Below are 27,601 nucleotides of genomic sequence, written 5' to 3' on the forward strand. Positions count from 1 at the left end.
TCCAGTCCTGTGACCCACTTTTCTGTCCTGCCTTGCAGAAAACAACAGTAATTGGTTGACATTGCATTCATTTCTGCGATGACGTGGCCTCTGATTCCTGGAGCGTCTGATTAACTAAGGGCCCGGGTTGGAAAATGACACAAATCACCTTAAATGAGCCATAAAGACAGTGGCAGCAGGTGATTCTCACCACTTGCCTTCTCTAAATGCCACTAATGCTTTTTCTGTGTTGACATGAAACCTAGGCAGTGCTATTAAAAAAATACAGTAAACTACTCCTACTGTTTCGTTCTAGTGCCGTCTTTTAAACTGTGCCTGTTTTTATGAAGAGCAGCTTCATTGAAAGAGTCAATGAGAGAAAATTCACGCCATTTTAAAGCTGCAGTTTTACAAAGTGTTGATGTCATAATGGATGGAAAACACGACACAAATTGATGCCTAACTTGCACTAATCTGAGTACATGGATTAAACTCTGGCGACAAATTCCCAAACATGTTGTCAGAACAGAACACTTAAGATTAGAGACGACACTGTCCATCATAGGCCATATTCACTAACTCTTAATCTGAGCCTGTTTGTTTTGTGCTAGATTAAATGACAAAGGCTGAGCTCACTGTTGAGACAACTGTTCCTTTCCGTCTGTGTTGGGATCGGAATCAAAAGTGTGGTTTGAAAAGCACAAGAATAAAGTGATTATTGTGTAAAAAGGCATTTAAATTCATGAGCTGATTTTTGACAAAGTACTTTAGGAGTTCTGACTCTAAATCAGGTGATGGGTGTTTTGTTTTCTGCTCTCTCTCTGACTGAGATGATGTCATCATGCAAACAGTATTAACATTTGTGACCAGATCAAATCTCAGTTAATCTGCTCTGAATGTAAATACACACTAACTAAAATCATTTTTAAGTTGTTTGACTGTACAGATGAGTCTGTTGTAAATATGTGTGGCTGTGTGTCTGTGTCCATCCAATCATGCGCAGCAGAATTATACGGAGCCCCAGACATGACATGGGGGAAGAAAAAGGGAGAAAGGGAGGAGGAAGGAGAAGGGAAATAACAGAAAGGGACAGAAGGTGAGACAAACGATCGGAAACAGCAGATTTACTACTAACTTTGAGAGTGTTTCTAAAACAAACACACCGTACACACCGACAATGCCAATAAACCTAATCTCCACTGCAGGACAACGTCTTGTAAGGACAACAGAGGTAGACACAGGTGCTCTCCAACGTCTCAGCGACCCAGACTTTGGCACCAGTGTTTGTTTAAAATAACTGTCAAACAGAACACGAGGATATGCAGGTGCAGCATCCTGTACACCAGGGAAAAGCCGGGATTATAAAAGGTCGGCAGCGGCAAACAAATGAGCAGAAGTAACCGTTGGCCGACACCTGTTTGAAGAGCTGTTTGAAACAGCAGCCATAAAACATGGAGGTTTGTCTGCGACGCCGTGAGAATTACACAGACTTTGGTCTTGTGGCGGTTAAATGTGTAAAAATTAAGCGGAGGTCTGATCGGAGACTGCACATGGCACCGCCGGTGCTGCTTATATTTAATTAGTGGATCAACAGCATGGGACTGCGACATGAAAGGGAGACGAGGAAACAGACATGAGATGAAGGATGGTGTGACTCCTCCACAGAGGATTTTAATGATGTTTAAATTTAAAGCTGCAGTAGACAAGATCAATAGAGTCTGTGACAGCTGACATCACGCATTACAGAATCAAGACACCACCATTTTGGCAGGAAGATTAAGTTCAAATCCAGAGACCAGGAAATATACGGATCAGATTTAATCTCTATTCGTTCTCCAGAGTAGGACGAGAGACAGTTTATTTAGAAAGGTCTGGAATGATTTCTGCTTAATCTGTTTCCATAGTCATGAAAAGCACACGGTGGCATCATAAGGTATAATCATTTTTAATCTTATTGGCGTTTTATCCACATGGAAACAGTGTTTTGGGAGCCCCGAAATGCTCATTTTTTTGAAAGATGTTCTGAGAAACATAAAAACCACACAATATGACAAACATTTCAGACAGCCAAAGCCATATTTGTCTCTATAATGCAGCGAAACAATCATGACAATGCTTTCAGAACAAAATAGAGACATTAGGTTATGTGTACGAGAACAAGTGGCCTCTGCAGAAATACGGATGATACTGAGCAGTGTTACGTCAACGAACACCCTCGCTTTTCCCTTCCCTATTTCCTCATCCTGATGCAGCAGCCGCCGCTGCTGCTGCTACTGCACCAAGTTACTGCAGCACAGCTGGATGTAGAAAAGACTGTCACACTTCCATTGCAGAGGAAGTCCACACGAAGCGTCTTTCACAATATATGGGACACATTTGAGTCTGTGAGCTACTTAAAGTCCTCTCCATCGCAGGGCTAACATATAGAGTAAGGCCGTCAAAGTTAACACGTTAATCGCTGTGATTAATACAGCCCGAGATTAGCACGACAAAGTAATTTAACGCAGTTAACGCAAGTTTGTTTACTTCTAGTGTGCGCTGACCTCCGACATGAAAGCCTGGAATTGTCTGCACAAATCAGTCACTTGCAGGATAGTAGCTGAAGATGGAGAGACAGGTGAGGGATCGTTGGGGTGCAAGTTTTCGTTTTATCGATAAAACAAAAGTTGTTAAAACAAACATCATCCGTGGAAAGTAAGGGGCAAATTAACCATTCCGGACACCGATAGTGTCCGTAATAGGCTGGCAGCAGTTGCCTGGCGACTTCCATTTGGACGCCTCAATCGTCTCAATAGACCGGACGCCGTCACAGGCTTGGAGTCGCTCTCTGTCTGGATCTCGTTCCCCATGTTTTCCCAGTCGACATCCGACAAAATAATTACGTTTGTCGGATAAAAACGTTACAGACTTACAATTATTTTGTTGGATGTCGACGGGGGAAAGAGTTCCAGATGGACAGCGACTGAAAGCCCTGTGACTATTGAGCTGTCGCACCAAAATTGAGTAGCCAATCAGCAGGCAGTTTCCTAAGACCCGCCCACAAACACAAACAAACATGGCACAAAGAACAAGTGTATTTTCAATGATTCCAATGATTAAATGAATATTTTATTTGCTTCTTAAAAACTGTTGTTTGCTTCATTAAAAGCGTTATTTGAAAATATTGACACAAATCTAATTCCCATAGTTCTATGTGTAGTTTCATTTAGTCATTAGAAGAAAAGCAAACTTTTAATAATTTATTTCCAAATGTGAGATTAATTAGGCCATAATTAGGTAATAAGGCGACTACCTAGTAGTATTAAAAACAGCCCTAATATAGAAACAACCATTCACTCTCTCACACTCACCTGTGGTCAAACTAGACTGTCTATTTAGAAAGTGTTCAATTAAACTAATCACCAAACTGCATGATTTTGGAATGTGGGAGGGAGGAACCCACACACACACATATATATGGGGAGAATATGCAAACTCCACACAAAAGGCCCTTAGTCAAACCAGGATTTCGAACTTGTGACCTTCTCGCTGTGAAGCAACAATGCTAGCCACTGCACGGCCAAGTGAAACTTACATGATCTTCAAATTTGTTGTTAAATAACAGACCCATCCTCAGTGGCACAGTCCCCCTCTCAGACGACCAAACTGGGTTGTGGGGACAGAATGAAACGGTTTACTGGAGGGGTTAGTGGTGAGTGTTTGAATGTTGCACACGCGGCATAATCAGAATGTTAGGTCCTTCTCTCCCAGTGAGGCAAAGCACTGCTCCAAGCTCTGCTCAGAAACCTCCTCCAGCTTTGACGGCTTCCACTTGGGATTCTGGTCCCGGTCGACCAGCACTGGAGACAGGGAAAAAATCTAATGATGGGACTTTACTTTGAGGTAACAGCTATATCTTTTGTTAACCTTAAGAAAACGTCCAATAACCAGCTCTGTGCCGACTACAACTATTGATTGTTCTCTATTGTTCTCTGTGGAATACATATACATAACACTGCATCACTCAAGCTCACATCAATCTGGTTTTTAATCTCGTTGTGCACATGCTTGCAGTGACTTACCGGCTCTTACACCCTCATAGAAGTCATGGCCCCTCTGCAACACAACAAAAACAATCCCATCAGATTACGCCTTGTTGGAGTTTACACTAATTTAAGAGGCAACAAATGATCATGTGTTCCTGGTGTTAAGGAAGAGAGAGTAGAGGAAACGGACAAGCACAGTTCCTTTGTGCTGTCAGTATCAGCTTTAGCTGTTTATATGGAATGAAAACATGCCACAAAAACAAATTAGGTAATTATCATAATTCGGATTAGTATTCATATAAACAATAAATCCAATCATGAAGTCTTTGTCTGGTGCCATCATGCGTCTGTGATGTAATTCCACTTTGTTTCTGCTGTATTTTCATGCCAAAAAAAGTGGACAGTGAGGGGGACGAGCAGACACATGCAGCTTTGTTTACTACAGAAGCAGAAGTGAAGCTTCTTTTTTTTTCTGCTTCTGGAGGACCAGACAAAACTACACATGTTAAAAAAGTCCTTTCCCAGTCCGACTGAACTCTTGGTGTACACACACGACAATTGGATCATTTAATTTTGGGTCCATGTTTTTGCTCATGTAAACATAGCTAGTGTTTCCCAAATGGTCTATATGGGGACCAAAGAGCACAAGTGCAAGTGCAAAATGTGGCGACTAATTTAACGTCTACTTTTTGCTGTCAGTGAAATCCTTGAGTTCAAATCTGTATTAACTACCTCCATGTTCAGATGTAGATCTAGAGTTCTGGCTCAGTGACACATGTCTCTCAGTCCAGGAGAAACTTTTCTAGTTTTCCCACAACACTTTATCCAATCATTAGCCAGAACTCCACAAAGATGAGCGAGTGTAGAGATTGAGGCTCCGGCTACAGGGAGTTGTTTTTACCATGCAGGCCTGAGACAGTCGATACTCCATCACCAACACGTCCTGCAGGCTCAGAGAGGCTCCCGCCTGCAGCTGCTTGTAGGTCATCTTCAGGGACATGGGAGACATTTTGGACAACACCTGGAGGACGAGACGCAGGGAAGTTTTACATTTAAAACACACAAACACTGAAAAGAAAGACAACGATGACAATGACTGTCTTAATCTGCGAGGAAACGAGGGAAGTTTGTGTAAATACGGGCAGAGATGCTGCTTCTGCATTTTTAATACAAAGAGCAGGACAGTGAGTCTGTGGTGTTGGAGCTGTGGGTTTATTATAAATATTTGATGGGGGAGCTGATCATATTTGGCTCCAATTCTCTTCTAAATGGCTTGAACAGAAGCTGAACATGTAATATTTGCTGAGCTTAAAACGTGACTGCTCATTACTAACATATACTCCCAAAGCTAAATAATATCTCGGCTCCATCCTAGTCAGTGGGAGTTTACTAATGCTGGAACTGAAGGGCTGCACAGTCAAGGCTGTGTTCAGTCAACAAGCCTCTGAAGTCGGTACACATTGATTTATTTTTTATTTGGAAATATAAGGTTTTATGTCAGAGATTCAGATTAAGCCGCGGGTCAGAACGTACCTCGGCCTGTTTGTTTGCGAACTCGGAGCCATCGGCTTTCAGGTTCTGCATTATTCCTTCCACACTGTTGGAGCTGAACAACCTTCAGGGAGGAAAAACAACACAGGTTCAGGTTCATAGCAGGTTACCTCACTGTCACTTCTTTTATTAAATTAGACTAAAAGTCAGACTAGCTATATGTTCCTATTTTAATGGTCTATATAACTATTAAATTATGGTCATATGTTCCCTCCAATTTGCAGGCAACTTTGAAGTAAAATCTTTAGCTTGAGATCAATGTAGCCTGGAAGCACATCAGACCATCTGAAGTAATTAGCAGTTAATTCAGCAGAGTGCTGAGAGCACAGCTTGCACTTAGATCTACTATAAAGGCTCTACTGACCCAAAAATAAGACAGTGATGTGATGTTTTGTTGTAAAATGTAACCAAAAGTATTGCAGGTTCTACACTGTAGCCTTATCCGTTAGCTTAGCTGTTAGAGGCATAACAGACAAGCAGCTCAATGAGAGTCAAACCTTTTGTTTGTGTGTGTGTGAGTGCAGGGGGAATATTTGAATAACATGTCACATACTGATTTTTTGGAAAAAAGTGACAGTGCTAATTGTCCGTGAGGGTAGAAATTGCAATGTGATTCACTCAATACATGGTTTAAGATAACAACAACAATATCTACAACACACTGCAAACCTGCAATAATCAACATTTTCAAGACATCACAATACATCAAAATATCATTCCATCCTTATTACGTGGCAAGTACTGACATCAGTGAGTGATTTTGGCAGACAAATCTGTTCGGAGCACTATGGATATTTGGCACAAACATACTCATAATCATTTCACACGAGTCAGGATGACAATATATGGCTGTGTTTATAAAAGGCAGTGTCCCACCTTATTCCTATATTGTTGACCAAAAGCCATAACAGTGAACCAGGCTGCTGAGCCAACAAACACTGTTTACTGAAATCCTTTTCAGTAAAAAAAAAACCCAAAAAAGTGTCCAACTAAGCTTGGGACTGAATTGTACAGATTTGGAGGCAGGTCACTTTTATCATGGCATCAGATGATAAGAACATCAGCCTGTATACTAACTGGACACTTGCTGTTTTCTTCGTACACGTTTCTGATAGTTTTAATGTTTGGGATCACAGAGATTCAAGGCCGACCTGTCAATATCAGACACGTGCTTCTCCAGGACAAAAGGCTTCTCAGCATCGAGATCACTCTGAGGAGATAAAACACAATTACTCTCAAAACTGATGCTCAAGCTTTTTCAAAACACAGATTTCTAAATGTTGATGTTTTCAGGTCAACCTTAGCTGTAAGTCTAAGTGTAAAGATTCTTATTACCTGGTTCTGGTAGGTGTCCAACACTCTGCTGATGTCTTCAGTAGATGGAGACTTTAAGTCCACCAGGTCTTTCTCCAGGTCTGGGATCTATTAAAGCAGGGTTGAAGGCATACGATCAACAGTAGACATAAAAACAGTTTTAAAATAGTGAACATAAGCTCGTGTTTTTTGACGACTTCAGGAGCATTCACTCCTGGTTCTCTGAGGAAAATGAAAATAACACTTGGTTTGAGAAATTGACTCGACACATTTCTTCTTTTGTGAAGGGGATGAGTTTTTTTTACTTTTCTCTCTTCCACACTCAAATTAGATGTCCTTCCTGAAATTCAAGGTTGCAGCCTCAAACCAACTCTAACACCTACAGATTTAACGTGATCATGCCAACAGCCAGAAAACACAACCTGCTCTGTGGGGCAGTCAGCGTGTGTTGGCACCTATAACAAGAGTGACTCAGCATGCAGTGGAGACCTCAGACCTTAACCTCCCTGCACCACCACTCATGCGTGCTCTGCATCTGGGCCTTTAACTGGTTTAATTCACTGAAAGCAGGGACTTGAGCTGCTTTACCTTCTTCGACTCTACAAAGTGTGTGGCGACTCCAGCTCTCTGCACATCGCGTCCCTTGAGGCGGAAGCCGGTCAAAGCCAGGAACAGACCCAACTTGCCGCGGAGCCTTGGCAGGAAATGGCCACCTCCCACATCAGGGAAAAGCCCTGTCAAAATAAAACAAAAAAAAAGTTAGTCATTTCAACACAGTGTCCCCAGTTTGCCCTGTCAAAAATGAGTGAAAATGTTTATCTGTTTCACAAGTGTTGTGTTTTGTTTTCTGATCATTCAGAAATTTATAAACACAATTTCATGGCATGACACGAGGTGGAGTGAATGGCAAAGAGAGAGAGAGAAGAGAGAGAGGGGGAGGGAGGGAGGGATTAGGAGTTGACCTGATTCAAGGCTGAAAATGAAATATCATAAAAGTGTCAGATTAAGGCTGTTGTTCAGAATGCTCATGGGGAAACTGGGTTCAATCTGGTAATCCAGCCACCAAAAGGTGTAAATAATGTGGGAAAAGAACACGAGTGAGTGTGTTTGTGTGTACTTCAGAGCTGCAAGTGACAACTACTTTAATTATGTTCTAATAATAATTTGTTCTGCCCACTGCCCACACATCACTGGCCATGTCTTGAAGGGGGGGGGGTTAGAGTCAGAGCTGAATTATGTCATGTTGCTGGATGTGGTGGGGGAGGAGTGGAAGACGGACATTAATAAATGATGGCAGGGACCCACTGAAGGAGGTGGAACCACTGATATTATGATCAAATTCAGGAAAAGAACAAAGGATAATGCTCATCAAATGACATGTTGTGAACCTTCACTGACCAGTGCAGTTTCAGTCTACAGCAAATTTACTTCCAGATTCAAAGAGCAAGCATTAGTGAACTTGAAAGATATTACTGTTAAAGAGGTCAAAAACATGTCCGTGTGATCCCGATCCTTTGTTACTTTGAAGAAATGGAGTTGTGAATTTGAAGAAATACCCTCCTGGGACATCCTGCCATCACAAGACAGATTACACTTATTACATTGTCTCTCCAGTTCATCAGTGAGTCTAAGGGAATGTTGGTACCAAATCTGGAAGGATTCCCTGGTGGGGTTTGTGTGAAATCAGAGGGGTTGTATCAGGTCAAAGTGACATTGACCACAAAAATCGAATCAGTTCATTCTTGTGATTTCTTTGTTTGATGCAATTTCCTCCTGAAATAGTGTGCACAGAAGAATAGAAGAACAGAGTAGACAACCTGAAAACATAATGTCAGCAGGTGCAGAGGCAGAAAATTACAAGGCAACGCAGGGTTAAAAATGTTTCATATATATTTATCAGTGTTTCTTATTATTGTTCTTAGCGCTGCAATTTGTGATCCTATCGAAAAGGAACGATATACCTGGAAAAGTACCTTTCTAAAATAACAATCAAGGACTATTATGATTTTGGCATTGCACTGGTTCAACTACTGACATTATTAATGGACAGGTACAGGAGTACAGGAGTGTGGCTATTTTTTAAAATGAACCCCTGTCTTTAACGATCCAAATGTCCCTTTCCCTTTGAGCAGCGCTCCTCATCATGGCTACCAACTCCTCGCACACTCTCTCTCTGACATGTGGCTTCTTCTATAGCTTGTTCATTAGTTTTTGTTTCACGTGGTCGTCACCCACAACTGTGCTGGCTCCACATCTAACCAGCAGCAGTAGTCAGTGCAGCACGATGAGACTCCACATCAAGCACAGCTTCATGAATAAAGGAGGACGTGCACTTGAACGACTTGCTCCTCCGGTGATGCTCTGGCCTGACGACACCATACAGCGCGAACAGTCAGCTATCATTATTAACCTCTTTTTTTCTCTCCCCCCTTTTGTTAATTATGCAAATGTCATGGATGCCATTGCTTCTTGTGTAATTAGGGCACAGCTGCATACTTTAGACTTGTGCAGAACACAACCTCTGTACTCAGACCCATGGAATCATGTCGTATCCACCATGTTAAAGTGAGTGCACAACTCTGTATAGGCATTAGACAGATTAGTCCCCCCTAACCTTACACTTAAGTGTGGAAAAAGTGTAATTTATGCCATCTTGAATGGTTGTGTTCTATTATTCATATTTTATTTTGCATCTTTTAATTTTTAACTATATTTCCTTCGTGACCAGACGAGACGCTCAATGGTCGCCATGGTCATTTGAGTTTGAGACCCCTGTTATAAATGCAGTAATTTGACCTGTGTTTAAGTACAATCTCATCAAAGTAACAGTACTTCTACTCACTGTTAAATATTTTAGTCGTCCCTTCATCTCTGAGTATAAAGTATTAAACTAACTGTGGAAAAAAAAGGTGTCTGCAAATGTCAAACCTACACAGTTGAGTTAATCACAGATTCCACCAAACTTCCACATAATCAGATAGAAATGGTTTAAATTATGGAGAAACAACCTACAGACAAATGAAAGGAGATGTTGTAAACCTCAACCACGAGCTATGATGAACACATCCATACTGAGTACTGAGAAGCAGAAGTCCACTAAGTCCAAACACGCGGAGAATTTAACTGTGCTCCACACTATTTCAGGACTGGAATGGGGTCTATGTTTGTTTCAAATATTTTCTGGATAATTTTAGCGTTTGAAACCCTGTGTAATATTGACCTACTTCAGCGGAGCCAAGGCTCCACCGTGTGACTGTAGTGACCGTAAACTCTGGTTTATTAAAAGTTTCCACCCGTAATTACAGTTAAATGAAGCATTTAGGACACCGAGGCAGTGGCGGTCTCTGTGAAAACAACTGTTTAACATCGTGCAGAAGATTGTGAATGCAGAGCGGACGCGCTGATAATGGTGGAGTCAAGTTACTGTAGTAAAAACTGTGACAATGTGATATGATCACGGCAGCTCAGAGGAGGATTAGCCAAGCTTTCCTGCCATCCTGCCAAAAAAAACTGGAGCGTTTAACAGACACCAGGAAACTCTGGCTTTAGCATTATAGATTTTACTTGCAAGTGCTGGATCACAAAAGGGTGCAAAAAAACAAAAACCAAGAGTTAACATTTACAGAGACACCCTGACACAAATACTGTACAACAGTGATTCTTCAGTCCCTGCAACTCAATTATAATCCCATTTCCTCACACTCTTCAGTTTGGCCTTGCTACTCAAGAGAATCCCACAAAACTATCAAACCACATCAACTAGAACCTCGTCCTTCTCCTCTGTTCCATTCATTTCCTGTTCACTGGTTAGGATAATCTTTATCCTCAGCCTGCACCAAATACCACAGCACTGCACAGCACAGCACTGCACATCAGAAGAAATGTTATTAACGCATGAAGGCTGAGACAGAAAAACGCAACAAAATAAGCTTGATGTTTGTGCGACCTCTTCGGGGTTTCTGAGGTCCTGGTTAAGGTTAGGACTCTGTGGTTCGGTTAAGTTTAGGGATATGGTTTTAGTAAGGTTGTAAATATTAGCCAATGCAGTGACCTGAAAAGTGTGTGCACATGTGCACACGTCAAAAACAGAAGTTGGCGTAAAAGAAAAGGAAGGGTGAGAGTGCCCACTGTTGGGATCCCCATAATGCCTGCACCACACTTGATTGACTTGATTTTAAAAAACGTGACACAACGAACTTTGTAACCGATTTTCAATGTTTTATTCCTGAGAAATCACAGACTAGACCATCCAGTAGAGACGCAGGACCACACGTTTCATCAAACGATTTCGAGGAGGAGAATCCAGGGATTTGAGATGTCACCAAAACATGCGTGATTTAACGTGACTTCAGAATATAAACAGACATGGAGGTGGACTGTCAGGCTTCGTCAGTTAATAGCGGTTGTGTGTGCGTGCTGTTTTGTGGTGAGAAACACAATTCATGGCTTAGAAGACGGAATTGACTTGACTTGTACAAGTGACAGTTCTAAACACAACTACATAGCATCCGTTTCCCTGTCAACTTTCTCTCATTGGTTATTGCGGGGTTCTATTCAGTCATGAATATCAAACAACATTTAATACTTTCAATTTGAAATCAGGGAAGACTGAAATCGCATCTGTAAACCCCTTACACTACAGGATGAAATAATCTGTTGAAATAATGATTGTTGAAAGGGCCAGATTGAGACTGAAATCTGATTACACTACACTACAATTACACTAGGCCGGGGTTTCTCAATCCTAGTCCTTGAAACTCACTGCCCTGCATGTTAAAGAAGTTCCCTCCATTAGGTGTGCTGGAGCAGGGAAACAACCAAAACATGCAGGGCAGGGGTCCCCGAGGACCAGGATTGTCCTGGACATAAAGTTATTCAGGACCACCTCAGAATCCATTATCCAACTGTATGAGGTCAAAACACTGACTGAGGCGACACAGAGGACATAAGCCGTCTTCTCACCACAAACCCACTGTGATTAAAGCAGTAGCAAACCAGTGTTCTGAAATAACAAATACAAATATAAACATCCATAATATTTATATGTACAGTACTTAAAGAACATCAATAAGCCACCTGGGTTCCAGTGCCTATACAGACTAGTTCATGTCACAATGTCAGCTGCAATTAGTTAGTTGTTAGAGATTTGTTACTAATCTCCTCAGCGCCTCAGGAGAAGACCCATCTGTCCACAGGAGTCAATTAGCTAAAAAGCAGCGTAAAGCCGTTTATACTCGAGGAGCAGTCTATGACAATAAAACCACAAAAACAAGTGCTTAGTGATTCTCCAAGCCATTTAATTACTAACGTGTGTGATAAAAATGCTGTATATTATACATATCATGCTGTGTTCTACTGCTTATTTTTTACTACAAAGTCTCCAACAACGATATTATCACGATACAGTGATTTTTGCGACAATTCAACTGCAATTGTACAGCGATATATCACAATATCCGTTTGTATTACAAAAAATAATATCCTGCTGTCTTTTCCAGTCATGTTACTCCCTCATTCTTGTGATATGTTTAAAGTGGTGTATTTCTTTTTTAATTAAATTGCCAGCCCGTCCTGATGAGTTTCATCTGTGTTCAGTTATCCCTGCCTCACTCTGTGCTCTCGAGTGTCTTTGTCAGTTCATCTGTTCTGTTCACTTTGGCTCCCAGTGACTCTTCCTCGTGTTCCTGCTCCGTGTTCTTAAGGTATTTTAGGATTTCCTGTTTGTTCTTACACTGACCCTCACCTGGTGTTCTAACCTAATTTTTTTTTTCTTCTTCTTTAGCAGTTCATTAAAACTCAGGCCTGCATTTGGGTCCTAGTTTTTTTTTAAGCGACAGATTTGACATTGACAATTAGGTTAAACTGGACATACAGTAGATGTGAATGTGAAAAGTAATGGCATGTTTCCACCGGCTCAACTCGCCTTGCCTCGCCATGGCACGGTTAAGTTGCATTTCCACTAGCATAGTACCTTGTACCACGTACTTTTTTAGTACCTGCTCTGGCGAGGTTCCAAGCGTGACGTTGCCAAACTGCCGGCCTCTGATTGGTCTGACGTCCGACACAAGAATCAAGCCCAAAAATGGCAAACTATAGCTCAGTTAAAAAGACTTAACAATGCTAAAAAGGTGGGTTAATCTCCAAAAATTACCGCGGAAATGTCTAAAAACTCTATATTTAACAGACGTCTGGTGTATTAGCACTGCTGATTGCAAGCAGCATCACAAACCCTGCCGCTGTATTTCAGTCCAGTGACTGTGTCAGACGGAGTCTGTGCTCCGGTCATGGAGCACATGACCGGAGCACATGATCATTAACTAATGATTCAGTTCCAATGAAAACAACTGCTTTACAAGTCACTAACCACTCGTTTGTGTGTCGTGTGTAAAAGGAAGTCACGGCAGCTTCACGCAGCCGTGCAGTGATGACTCCGCCCACATTGAATAGGTACTATTTTTGTAGTGGAAAACCAACCTAAACCTTGCCGTGGCCAGGAGAGTGAATGCGAGCTGGGACCATAGTGAAAAAGGGCCATAAATGGTTGTTTGTCTCTGTATGCTGGCCCCAGTGATGGACTGGCAAATTGCCCAGAGTGTACGCCACCTTTTGCCCAATATCAGCTGGGATTGTCTCCAGTGTCCCCCAAGAGAATAACGTAGTTGAAAATGAATGAATGCCTGAATTTGACATGGATTTATATGCTGGAAAGGATAAACAAACAAAAAAAAATCTCTTTGCCAAACCATTATTCATTACAACCTCACAGAGATTGCTACAGTGTAGGACATTTTAGCAGTTAATCCCCATACACCGAATACAACTCCAAGCATTCAGACAGACCCCATGTCTATAGATACATATGAATTTGATCCAGCTGGGTCGGCAATAAAACTCACTTCTCCTTCATTATTAATGAGCTGGACAAAATCACACACCGCCCCTACAGATCAAGACAGCAGAGCCAGTGCAGTTGGACAAGTCTCACCTATGGCAGTCTCCGGCATTGCAAACAGCGTCTTCTCAGTGGCCACTTGAAACCGTCCATGAACAGACAGACCAACGCCCTGCAGGTGGAGGAGAACGGGGGTTAGGAGACCGAAATCAGTGCCAGCACTAAAACAAGCACAAGCAAGACGCGGGGAGGCAAGTGTCACCTCTGCAAAGAAAGATGGAGTCGAATTATGACATGAAAAATGCTGACTGAAAATAAAAACGTAAACCAGGCCAACCCTGCATTAGTGTGTGTGTGTGTGTGTGTTTGAGATTAATGTGTGTGAGGGAGTCCCAACGGGGAAAAAGGTGAAGGATAATGAGCAACACTGGACAGTTCCAGTACAGTAAAAATTGTTTTTTGTATGTGCGTGTGAGTGTTACCATGGCAACAACATTCCCTTGTATATATTACGGCCTTGCATCACACAAAACATGTACAGGAATCAAACCCCTTGACCCACCATTAGAAAGACAAGCACATCATGACAGCACAAAATCTAAATCAAATCACGTCAGCAGATTTAGATCCATCGAAGGTCAGAAAAACAGTGTAAGCAGAGGTGAGGTTTCACTTTTTTAACAGCAGCTACAGAAATAGCGAGACTTCCCAAATATGGTGTGACAAAATGGTAGTAAAATCTACTAAAAGATATTCTGGTGGCTCTAATGGGTGTGTACAAAGTCACATCAAGGGGAAAGTGCCAGACCATTATACCAAATTATACAGTATAAAGGATACATCAACCTAAGAACAATCTCAAATTCTCACTGTACTGTAACTGTATTTGCATCATTAAACCACACATAGAAATTTGTTTTTGTATTTTTGAATAAATCTTCTGATAATGAGATGAGACACGGACAACATTCAGGAAAGACCACTGAAAAAAAAAACAATCAGTTACAATGCATTATTAATGCTGTCATTAAAATGCTCAAAATGGCTTCGGTTTGCTCTGACGATTAAACATTTTTAAAACATATTCCGAGCTCTGACCGGAGGGGATGTGATTCAGCGGCAGAGAGTCATCACATTACTCCACTGACCTTCAGTAATCTGATGATATCTTATTAATTAAAACATTGTTCAGCCACAGAGAAATACAGGCTGTAGTAATTGGATGCCAGTCCCTGTACAGGAGCAGGGTCATTTACTGGTTAGTTCATCACCTGGAGGTGATTGATGACAGTGGAAGGTCAGCAGGTTAAACTCGAGGGGGGTGATTCATTTCTTTTAATTAATTCTTATTTCTGCTTCGCGTCAAGGTGACATCGCCGAGTCATAAATCATCATAAACGATGCTGAACTCCATTTTCACCATTGTGGTTAAGATGTACATCTACAGTTTAGTGCACAAACTTATTATTTGTTTCATACCAGTGGTTCTCAAACTTTTTATACCAAGAACCACCTAAGAAAATATTGAGCTCTCAAAGTCAGTTACTGACTTTTCACAGGAGGCAGATTTATTCCTCTCTCATCATCCTCCTCCTCTTCCTCACATATACAGTACTTCACACGCACACACACACACTGGTATAGTAGAATTAGATTAAATATTGACTTTAAACAGGGTGTGGGCTCTTAAGTGATTCATGAAAATGTATAACCAACACTCGGTGACGGTGAACAGCACGGATCCACAGAGAGCAAAGGCTGAAAGCATCTGCCTCCAGACTGTGTGACAAACCACCACAGGAGGATTAAAAAATACCTGATAACTGGAAGCCACATAGAACCATGCCAACGAGACGCCGTGCTTCTCAAGGAAGACCGGAGACCAAAACGCGAGACAGAGAGGCACGGAGACGAGGTTAGGACATGATATGCGTGACGGCTGCACTTTGTCAACACCGTGTCAACACTAGGGGAAAAAAAAACCTGTCACAAAGGCTGCTATACAAAAGAAACCATTAAATGTTTTCTATTCTTAGTTTCACATTAAGTCTTTAATGCACACCTCAGATTAATAATTATGTCTTAAAGTACAATAAGCATAACTTGCTGCATCCTAAATCAGCTGGTTAACTTACAATTTCTCAATGGAGACACATATATACATATATACAGTACATATATACATATATACACACATACATATATACACATATATACATACATACATATACACATATATACATACATATACACACATATATATATATATACATACATATATACACACATATATATACATACACATATATATACATACATCCATATATATACACACATACATACATACACACATACGTGTAAATATATATACACATACATACACACATACGTAAATATATATACATATACACATACATACACACATACGTAAATATACATATACACATACATACACACATACATACATACATACATACATACATTTATATACATTTATTATAGACTGACATCCATTGAGCCGCTACAGCTCTTGATACTATGCACCGTCTCAGTGTCTCACACCATTATGGGCTTCACAGAGACACTGACCAGAGCCACCGTTAATGTGACAAGTCTGCTGGTCTTTGAATGATTTTATAATTTCGTTTTTTAATTTTTTTTTCCTTGCAGCGTTTTCTTCATCGCGGTCATGTACAAGTTATTGTGGGAGCAAAACATGCAGTGTTCTTCTCGTCTGTATCTATTATTAGATACCAAGTGAGTCACATAGACAGAAGAGCACTCGGAATAGAGGATAAATTACAAACTTACAGAACACAAAGAGCAGTTATCTCCTCTTAAGTGTGGCTAGAACGCGACTTGAAAACAAAGAAAGAGTGGGCGAGTGCACTTTGGGAAAGAAGGTAAAAGACAGAATTAAGAAAACGCGCACACACACACACACACAAAAGTAATGATGGTTGGATGCACTCAGGAGGAATGAGGGAGCGTTTCGTCTCACATTACCAGAGATTCACCATAAAAGTAGTGGAACGTTTTTACGTCTGGGTGTGGAAGCAGCGAGGCACCATATAAGAGCATGTCTGAAGAGCCTGCTGTAAACTATGGAAATGTAAAAAAAAGTCTCAAGCGGAGCGTGTTTATAACTCGTGCTTACAAACAGAACACACTACACAATTTATTATGTCCCTATAGTTTACGATAAGCTGAAGAACGTGGAGCAGTCCCTTAAGTGACTCACTACGATATTTGGCTTGTAAATAGAGATCAAAGAGTGAGGCGAAATCCATTAGATTGATGAAGAGGAGCTGTGCGACACATCTCGACTTATCGAATTCTGCAGTAGAGCTTAGGAATTAATCGTTTTTAAATCAAAATAACAATTTGAAATGACACACAGGCTGCATTTTAGGATATGTGCAGCTTTTACTTTATTGTTAATGGTTTTCCAAATGAATGATGTCCTCCTTGTGAGGTTGTTTCCAAAAAAGGTGCAGATTAGGGCTGTTTCATAATCCATTAATCTGTCGATTACTTTCTTTTGCTTGGTTTGTAAAATGTCAGAAAATGCTGAAAAATGTTGATTGACGTTTCCCCAAACTTGAAAATAACAATTCTCTCAATTGTCTTGTTTTGTCCACAAACCAAAATTGTTGAAATTATTAACAAAAACATTTAAACCAATTAATCAATTATCAAAATAGTTGACGATTGATTAAGTAATGGATAAATAACCAATTATTCGAATAATTGTTGCAGCCCTAATCCTGATATATTCTTATTGGAATAGTTTTTACCTTTACTTAATTCATTACACACAATCACCTTTCTGATGCTGGTATGGCTGAGTAGTTACAAGTCACTGAGTAGTTAATCAATCAATGGATCAGCTGTTAGTTCCATGAAAATGGAGAGGATGGTAAAAAATGTTGGACTGGGGTTTCCCAAACCTCAAAATGACAACGTGATGTTCCCTGTCAAAGAGGAGTCAAGAAGAAACCATAACATATCATCATTTTTAAGAAGCCATGTTGACAAAAAGCACTCAAACAACTTATGGTGATTCATTTAGAAACAGATGATATGCCAGGTTAAATGCAATGCTATTTTTGCATCACATGTGTTAATGAATATTCAACTGAATCGCTGTCTGAAAAATACCAAGTACATATTTCCCAAAAATAGTTCCGCTCTATTCTGCTGGATCAAAAATAAATCTTTGACACAGTGTGAGAGCAGAAAAAAAAACACTACAGACACAAATAGGTGACTTCTCTTTGGCGTTTCCTTCCACATCACTTTCTAAACAAGCATTGCACAAGCTCGAAAAGTGAATCCAAATCAGCGCTGAATCTCACTGATCAGGTGATGTGGACAAGACATCGGCAAAAAAGTAAAAAAAAAAAAGCTGTTGTCCAGGAGGAAGACATGACACAGCCACAGACAAACATCCATCATCGGAGCTGCTCCAGACAGTCAGAGTGTGAGAAACATCAAATGTGCTGTCGAGAGCATGTCACCCACTCTCTGCTCAAACGCAGCACACCGACACACACACACACACAGATTAAAAACTCTTCAGCGGTCACAGACCTTAATTCTAGGGATTTTAAGTGATGAACGATGTGTGTGAGATCAAATCCCCTGTGATGTAAGAGAGAGTCAAACACACGCTGGATGTGTCTGACCTGCTGGGGTTGTTATCTTTAAGCGTTTGATGTGTGAGTTCACTGCATCTCGCACTTTTCCATATATAGAGCTGGCCTCTCTTCAACCGGCCACCTCACACACTAAACGGCGATCTGCCCCGAGAACGGCCTGTGTCATCATTAGTGTCTCTGTGCCGACGTGACAGGTATTAGTGGCAGACGTCTTGAATGCGAGGACAAAGGAGCGCATTCAATAATATGAAGCAAGTCTGATGTCGTAAGAACAGACAAACTAACCACAGCTTGAAATGTTTCCAGCGTTAAACATCGCTACATGGTGCAGCATGACATCAGAAGAACCGCCCCTCAGCTATACTGTTTTTATTTATAGCTTGGTTGAGCGGGGACGCCATCACTAACAAGGCTTTGTGAGAAAAGAACTGAAAAACAAGCACAGAAGGTACATTTATTTTTCAGTTCATTGTTGAGAAATCACCCGTCAGGGTAAAATATTGAAAACACTGTCATCAGCCATGTTGTCCTTTGGCTCGTGTTTTGCTGACGTTCTGTCTAATGCTGTCATTATCTTTCCCCTCCTTCCTCCCGATGTCATATCATGCATGCGTTTGGGGATGGAGGGGCAGGGCAAATATTCACAGAGACAATCAGCTTAACCTCACAAGCAGAGGTTACAAGCCTCTTGGTGGAGTTCTGGCTCTTGATTGGATAAAGTGTTGTGAAATACTGGAGAAGCTACTCCAGAAAAAGTCAGTTGGTCATGTTTTCATGAAGGGAAGGCTGAAGCATAACAACTGTGCGAGTAAAGCGAGACACCAGCAAACTAAATACTACTAATACTTGACGAATTACTTACTATTTACTAAAGCGGCACTCACCAATATGTTAACGATGGATGTTATGACAGAAGCTGAAGTCTTTCAGTTCATTGTTTTGTTTTTCAAGGCTTGCAACTTCACTGTTTAATATCATTTCCACCCCTCCCATCCACATCACTGCCAGAAACAGGCAGCTGTTGTCGGTCAAAAAAAAACCCTTCCTAGCTGCAAACGGCAAACAGATAAAGTTAGAAAACAGCTGGTGGACATAGCGCAGCATTTAGCAGCTAAAAAGAGCCTGATATTTATCTATAAGTGGTGAAGAGAGAATATTTAAAAAAGTTTTTTTTTTGCTATCTAGATTAAGAGATTAGCTGGAAGTATGTAATGTAAAAAAATCAATTATTAATAATTGTTGCAATTAATGTCAGGTAATTAAAATAGATGAATAATAGATTGAAGAATAGGTGATTACATGTTATATCTAAAAGTGTGTTTGAGCATAAACATAAACATTATACCCATATCTGTCATATGGCAATTGAAGAAAATTGTATTTCAATCATCCAACATAACACCAAACAAGCGTTAAGTATGAAGCATGAATACTACAGCTCAGGAGTGACAGTTGGTCATCAGTTATCAATTATCAGTCACACAAACTGGAGTCGAAATCCTAAATCCGAGGTGTTTGGTCCAGAAAACGTCAATGGTGACAATGGTGAAAAATAGCCATCAGTGTATCAACTCAACAAACTTTAGAAAGAAACCCAATAACCAAAAATGCTACAGGCCGACTTCAGTTTTCAATGAGTGTCACAGAAGGGCTTAGTCGCTTACACGTGACACTGACACGCACACACACACAATGAGTAATGACTGGTGGCTGTGAGTAAAATCTGTGACATTTCAGGGGTAAAATCACAGTCAAGGTCACAACAGAAGAGACAAAAAAAACCAAAAACCCAGACTCGACCAAAAACAGACATTCTGTTGTTAGAAATTCATGTGAGATCTTTGAAGACTGAGCTGATGTTGGAGCCTCGGTCTGAATTATAACTCATTGCACATACTGTTGGAGCAACTTTGCTTTGTCACGGTTTATTTCCTCCAATCAGAGGCCACCTTGCCACTGGCATGTAACAAGGGAAGATGGCTCAATAGTGCCACCTTGTGACAAAATGTAACATCACACCTCATTCAAAGGCAAAACACTTCTCTGCCAAAGAGGAAAGTGAAACTTTGACACAACAGCAAGTCTTTGTGTCATAAAAAACAAACAGATTTAACCAACAATATAATATTAATATTTAATATACTCAAACTTACCCCTCCCATTGTTATTCCATCAATAAGGGCGATATACGGCTTCCTGTACGATCCTTGAAACATAAAATGCATAAAAACACATGTTAGCTGTTAGCTGATTGATCTGAATGACTGCTAATGTCTGATCTATGAAAGAACATGAGAAGGAGATCAAATTAAATTGGGAAGACAGTTGGCATTGTGACTGAAAACACCAAGCATACCAATAGCATTGTTGAGAATGTATTCTTCACGGAAAAAGTCCTGTGCCAGAGAGTCCCCGACTTTCCCTGCTTCTGTGACCGCTGATGCAGAAAAAACAACAAATGACAATAACTATACATTTCTCTGTACACTTCGAATTGATTTGCACTTCTTCAGATTGTATGTTCTACTGCCATGTTTGGCCGGGTCACCCTCTCTCTCAAAAGGAAATTACCCTCACAAATACACAAATCAGCTTCCTGTTGATCAAATCTGCAAAACTACCACTCACCTCTGATGTCTCCACCAGCACAGAAAGCTTTCACACCTGCTCCTTTGATTAGGACAATGTCGATATCATTGTCATTTTCCCATTTCTAGAATCACACAAAAATATAGTAGTAAGTTAGTAACAAAAGGTTCTCTAAACAAAAACCTAAAATACATATTAATTAATTAAATACATACATACATAAATAAATAAATAAATAAATAAATGGACCATGGGACAAATAATAGATTTAGGATAAATCAAATAAATATGGCAAGAATAAAAAATATAAAAAAAACACAACTAAATATATAAATGGATAATGTCCCTTGTTCAATTGCACAATGGGTAAATGTTAGGAACAGCGAATACACTGTTTGGACCCAAATGCACGATGAATGATTTCAAGAGTCTTTATTTTCCTTTTGAAAAAGGCAGGAAAAACTAAACTAGGCTCTCGAAAGCATAAACAACACAGTGGCAAATGACAAGGGCACTGGGGACACTATATAGGGGAGAGGGTATCAAGGGCAGGTGCAAGTGATTACTAAAGGATCACCAGGTGAAGTGCATGAGGGAATTAGGGAAGATGTGTCAAAACAACTAAGAAAACTAAACGACAGGAAGGACATGACATTTACCAAAATAAAAGGGGAAGTGAAAATCAAACCCACACCAAAAGTGACATGAACTTAACGTGACTTTAAACCTAAACTAACACAATAACTGAACTAAACAAGACAAAAACACTAACAGAGTTGACGCTAAAGGAACAATGCTACTTTCATATTGCTTTGTTTTACCTCACAGGAATGTAATCTCCGTCAAGAGGGAAGAAGCTCAAATTTACTGTGTTATAAATTATGCATTTCATAATTAAGATTGCTAAAAACTGTGTTGAGTACAGATTTACTATGTTAATCTGTGGTGACAAAAACCTACAACTGATTAAATAAAAACATCATCTACGTGGTTTTGTCAGTGTGAAAGCACTGACGCCTCCTCCAGACATCAGAGGTTCAATATTCTTTCATTGTCCCGCAAATCCAAAATTGTCCTGTGCATTTTCTGTGGTTTGGTATTCAGTGGTGGAGTATAAAGGGAAATGTGCAAATCTGACTGTGTCAAAGCAAGTGTCATGTCAGATGTCAAGCCATTTACCATCACTATCACACTGCTCTAACAAATGACGTGACACACTCGAGTCCTTGACATTTGCCCCAGTTGAAGTTTACATTAACCAAGCTTTTTAACACAAACCTTCAGCTGAGGGTAGATTTGACGGACCATGGGCAGGTTGAGGGCGTTCAGGGCTTTGGGTCGGTTCAGAGTGATCACACCTGCTCTGGCCACTTTCTCCAGGAGAACCTCTGGTTCCACTTGACTCGACATCTGATGTAAAGCAGAGGCAACAGACAAACATCTTTTTTTTAATTTTATCATCACATTAACAGATATGGCTCAACATATGAATGTGGGTAATATTATAAAAACACTTAAATGGTCATTCACTCATCAGGCTCTGCAGAAGCCTGATAATGACCTATTCATTTGAAACAGGTAGGTTGCAGCAGGGCAACATCTAAAGCATGCACGACAGGGCATCCTGAGGACCAGGACTCGTTTTAAACACTGTGATAGTGCATCATGGGGGTTGAGTGCTCACCATGTGTCCCTGGATTCGCTGCAGTCTGCAGAGAGACCTCAGTCTGGAGGAGACAACCATGCAGGAAAAACAGGTGAAAACATTAATGGCTCTGTTCCGATTCCACAAACTGCCATTTAAGTTATCAGCTCAAATTCACGTCATCGTTACGACACAGGAATCATGTAACATGTAAGACACTTGAGAAATCAGAGAACTTGTTTTAAAACCGATTATCAAAATAGTTACAGCCCTGAAATATGTTGTCAATCATTAAATTCTTCATTGATACTGCACTGTTTCTGTCTGAGTGATCATCTGTGAAACAAGTAAATGTAAATGAACAAGATTGGATAGTGATATTAAAATGTACCAAAGATTTATGACACACAAAAATGATTTCCCCTTCAGAAGTGAACATGCACTTGACCACTTTGTGACCATTTATCCTTGAAACTGTGAAACTCTGACCCACTGTACGTCCACACAAGACAGTAAGACAAAGACAATGAACAGACTAAAGAGTCACAAACTTAAGGCTTACCTGTATATGGAGGTTATAGTGGTTAAGGACATTACTGTCTCTGTCTGTCTCTGTCTCTAACGTCGTGTCCTGACAGGCTGCTGCAAAACACACACACACACGGCTTGTTTTCAAGTTTTTAGTTTACTTCCTGGATGTGGCGACAAGAACATCCTGATTGGTCATGGTTAATGACGTCACAGCGTCACCGTGCCAGTGTGTTTGTACCACAGTGCCACCTACTGTTGGGAGGAGGCACTGACTCCAATGTTCTTTCAACGAAGCATCCGACATATTTTTACATATCAGGGCAGTTTTCTGTGTGTGTGGTTTTTTATATAGTTCTAAAGGTGGTATCCAAAATAAGTATCAGCAAGACATTAAAAACACCCAAGAGTGGTTTGCCTCTAACAGCCTTTTCCTGCTCACCTGGGGGTGGCCTAGTATCTTTATCATTATATAGTGGCTGCTGTCAGAAAATGTGTCTCTCATTCCTGCTTCACTACATACAGACATGACAGAGATTATCAAGTGAACCACAACTTTGTCAGTTATCAAATTGAAATGTTTAATATCCTCTTCTTGCACCATTCTCACAAAGATTATTAATCGGTCGGCCAACGTAAATAATATAAGACATGACACGGTTGTGTCATTAAAAATGTGTCAAATTGAAATATGTATTATGAATAATTATGTATCAGTTTCATATTGTATAATTGTGCACATTCATGAAAGGAACAAATAAAGAAATAAATGCTGTAAAGCTGATACCAAGTAGTTTATAGTAGCAAACAAAAAAAAACCACACATTATTAGCAATATTATTTATTTTATTAATATTTATTTATGTATTTATTTATTTATTTATTTAAGTTATTTAAAGGGCCAATTTAGCGCTGATTTGGTCTCCACCACCTCCCTTGTGTTTGGTTTCTGAGATTTGTGCTTTGTGCCATATGTTATTTAATTGTTCAGTGAATTTGTAAAGCTTTTTATTCTTTTTCTCTGAAAACAGAAACTGAGATTCAACCACAACAGTAAAATTGCAGAGAAGAAGCCAAAGCATTCTGAGATCTGAGGGATCTGCAAAGTTTGTGATGATTTATTTGCGATTTGTTACCGATTATTATGATTATATTATGTATGGCTATTTTTACTGACATCTTCCACCACTTCCACCTTTTTTATATAAATAAATATCAAGAACAAGACATGGGCGCCCTCACAGGCCTGGTGGTTTCAGGGCGTAATGACCAAGGTGTGGCTCAGTTGAGCTTCCCTGGACAAATAAAGAGTCAATTTATAGGCGAGAGGACAAAGAAAGAAAGAAAGAAAGAAAGAAAGAAAGAAAGAAAGAAACAGGGGGACAAAACTAAATGGAAAGGCAGGACACTGCAGAGTTCAATGTTGAGTATTTATCACACACAGTCATCAGTTTCCCCGAAACACAAAAGTGATGAAAACTCAAAGATGAAAAGAAGAAGGATATTTTAAGTTTTGACAGAAGCCTGGTTCCTCTTTAAATACAAATACAAATTTAAACTATTGTGTGAAGAAATGTTTAATAGGCAGTGAAATGTATTTCTCATGCATGACAGGAGGACGAAGGTTTTTCCATTTCCCTCCAGGAATCTTCTCTAGTCTGAGTCACTGCTGCAGGAGCTGCTGGAGGACTAAACGGCAGAGGTGGACACAACAGACATCATTGTTATTATTATTATTATTATTGACCTCATTGAGATTTTAAACATAAAACATAAAGCAGCTCATTCAACGTGACAAAATAACAAAGAGCAGTCGGGGAGACCATTGTATGAGGACGTGATGATGAATTATAATAAAAAAGATAACATTTACAGCACTTGGGCAATAGGGCAGAGTGATTCTGTAAAAACATCCACAGTCAGATTCATGTGACTCATTCATTTGTTTTTATGGATGTGTCTGGAGTGACAAATTAAAAAAATGAACCTCGATCCTTGAACTTCGAATCTTTTTGTAAATTGAACCAATTCCATGCAGACCTTCCTCAACCTTTATGAGTAAGAGTAGGGCTGTAATTATGGAGATAATAAAGTCAGGATTGCCTTACAGATAAAGAATATGCCAGTGAGTAAAAGATTTCATAAAAATGATGAAAACAATGATTGTAACCACAGAAGAAAGTGACATCATCTTTTGGGGTTAATAATACTTTAACCAGTCTTTAATCTCTACATTGTCGACCACAACCCTCCTCTGTCTGTCACCTCTGACCCCATAAACTGCTGTCTAATTTCTCTTTTGACAGCATAATTCTGTCAAAAGACAGCATCATCATCATTGCACTGACTGTCGTAAATAACTCTTTTCTATTTTATTTTCCTCATATTATGCATCTGTATTATGCAGAATTTACTTGCCAATAAACCTGATTCTGGGGGACATAGCATTGGACAAATAGGACCACGCACACCCAATAGCTATAAATGGACAGACCACCACTCTGTCTGACTGTAGCTCAAAGTGTGTGCAGTTTCAACTTTGCCTGTGTTTGAAAGAGATTTGCAAACGATATTCGCTGAAAGATCTGCTTTTGCCCTCCCCCTCCTGCAATCCCATAACTGTCCCAAAACATTGCTTGACACGCGTCAAACTTGGTAGGTGACTTACGGCGGTGATACTGTTTGGATGAGAAAGAGATACTGGTAACACACTCACTGGTCTCTGCACTAGTTTACATTATGAAGCAAACAAAAACCAGCAGAGTCAGTGCATGATGTTGGAGCAAAAATGATTCAGTCTTACCCCATGACAGTTCTTTCCTTTCTTGTGGCACTTGCCATGCTTGTGACCATGCTTGTGCTTGTGCTTGAAGCCGTGTTGTCCGTGGCCCTGATGACAGGGGCCATGACCGTGACCGTGATCGTGACCGTGGCCATGGCCGTGGCCATGGCCGTGGCCGTGACCCTGACCGTGGCCATGGCCGTGACCTTGTCCACAGCCAGGCCCAGGCCCGTATCCGGGGTATCCTCCCTGTGGACCGTGGGGTCCAGGAGGGCAGGTTGGCGGGACACCGCCTGGAGGGTGTTGAGGGTAACCCCCTGGCTGTTGAGGATAGCCAGGGTACTGGTTTCCTGTTCAGATATGAGTCAATAGTTAGTAGTTAATAGTAAAAAAAAAGTGACCATTATGTGCACAATCCATGATCAATAATATGTTTTTATTTGGGAGACGCTGTTTACCTTGGTTGTGTGGGTACATTTTTGAACTTCAGATGATCCTGAAAATGAGGTACAGAATAAATTCTTTTATCAAACACACTCCGAAATAGATGGAAGTCAAAAAGAGTGTCAGATAATTAAAGGTGAACTTACTGTGAGCTGGAGAGTAGTAGATCCACAGACAGACAGACACAGACACAGCCGTCCTCCACCTGCTGATCCTTTTTATGTGCGGCCGCACCTCACTTTGTCACTGTTATGGCCGCTGCTGGCTGCCGATTAGTATATGTTCATTGTGTGTTCCCATGAGTGATTCTGCCAGGCAAAGCAAGCTGTGCGATTCCCTGATGAGGATTGGTCCAGAGGCGGTGTACTTCCTGCATCCTGTTCACCTGCGTCTGTGATTGGTGTGGCTGTGGGTCTACTGAATCTACCAATCAAGACTCTGCAATCAACTCCAGCTGCAATATAAATAGCTTGTGTGCCCTCAGTTCATGGCGGCTGTGAGACAGTGATCAGTTTGCCTCACTGGAGGTTACATACTGTTGGGTTAAACCATATTGAAATTGAGTGTTTGTTTAGTTTGCCTGGCTGGAAACTATATGAGTTGTTTTAGCCAGTGTATTAAATCTTTGTATGTTTAACCAGTTCATAGAGGACCTTCTTTTGTTGAGTTTCTTTTGCAGGATAGCTGCTTGTTTGTTTTGTGGTTTCTTTGTTTGTAAAGCTTATGGGTGCTGACCACCTTTAGTTATTTGGTGTTCCTTTTTTTTAAGAACAAAATAGTGGTTGATGTTACTTTGTGTTTTAGTTATTTGTCAGCACCTGTACAGCCTCCTTCTGTTGTGTTTTCTTGTGCATGTGCACTCTCCTTAGTTAATTAAATGTCTGACTTTACCCTAAAACCAGTCCAGTTGTCCCTTTCCACCTCATTTCTGATTCCCAATGTCTTGTTACTGCTCTCCATAACGGGCCGGGTCGTAACAGTCACCTTAACTCCCATCACAACATTTCTGCCTTGTGACCTAAATGGGTGTGTGTACGTGTGTGTAATCTTTAACATACGGTCAATAAATGAATCACACACGGTACAATCCCATATTTGTTGTAGATACACACAGCCACGCCACAACGCAGGGCGTTTTTGTGAGGATTTCTAGAGGATTTGCAAGCTTGTAACGTTAGATGCTGAGTCTCT

General features: G+C 40.5%; 1 protein-coding gene across 1 annotated transcript; it reads right to left on the reverse strand.

Annotated features, from left to right (window-relative positions):
- Positions 1 to 1,623: 1,623 nt before the first annotated feature.
- Positions 1,624 to 26,729, reverse strand: hibch (3-hydroxyisobutyryl-CoA hydrolase). The gene is made up of 17 exons (XM_044049196.1): positions 26,557 to 26,729; positions 26,425 to 26,462; positions 25,988 to 26,316; positions 23,219 to 24,873; positions 22,696 to 22,738; positions 22,290 to 22,421; positions 21,051 to 21,135; positions 20,779 to 20,859; positions 20,576 to 20,628; positions 13,855 to 13,933; positions 7,458 to 7,603; positions 6,891 to 6,977; positions 6,707 to 6,765; positions 5,538 to 5,619; positions 4,906 to 5,025; positions 4,041 to 4,074; positions 1,624 to 3,818 (listed from the first exon to the last, which is right to left on the reverse strand). Exons 4-17 carry the CDS (start codon positions 23,248 to 23,250, stop codon positions 3,703 to 3,705), a joined length of 1,149 nt encoding a protein of 382 aa, XP_043905131.1. The 5' UTR covers positions 23,251 to 24,873; positions 25,988 to 26,316; positions 26,425 to 26,462; positions 26,557 to 26,729; the 3' UTR covers positions 1,624 to 3,702.
- Between the last annotated feature and the right edge of the window lie 872 nt (positions 26,730 to 27,601).

Source organism: Solea senegalensis, linkage group LG2, assembly GCF_019176455.1.
Source record: "Solea senegalensis isolate Sse05_10M linkage group LG2, IFAPA_SoseM_1, whole genome shotgun sequence".
Classification (NCBI taxonomy): Eukaryota; Metazoa; Chordata; class Actinopteri; order Pleuronectiformes; family Soleidae; genus Solea; species Solea senegalensis.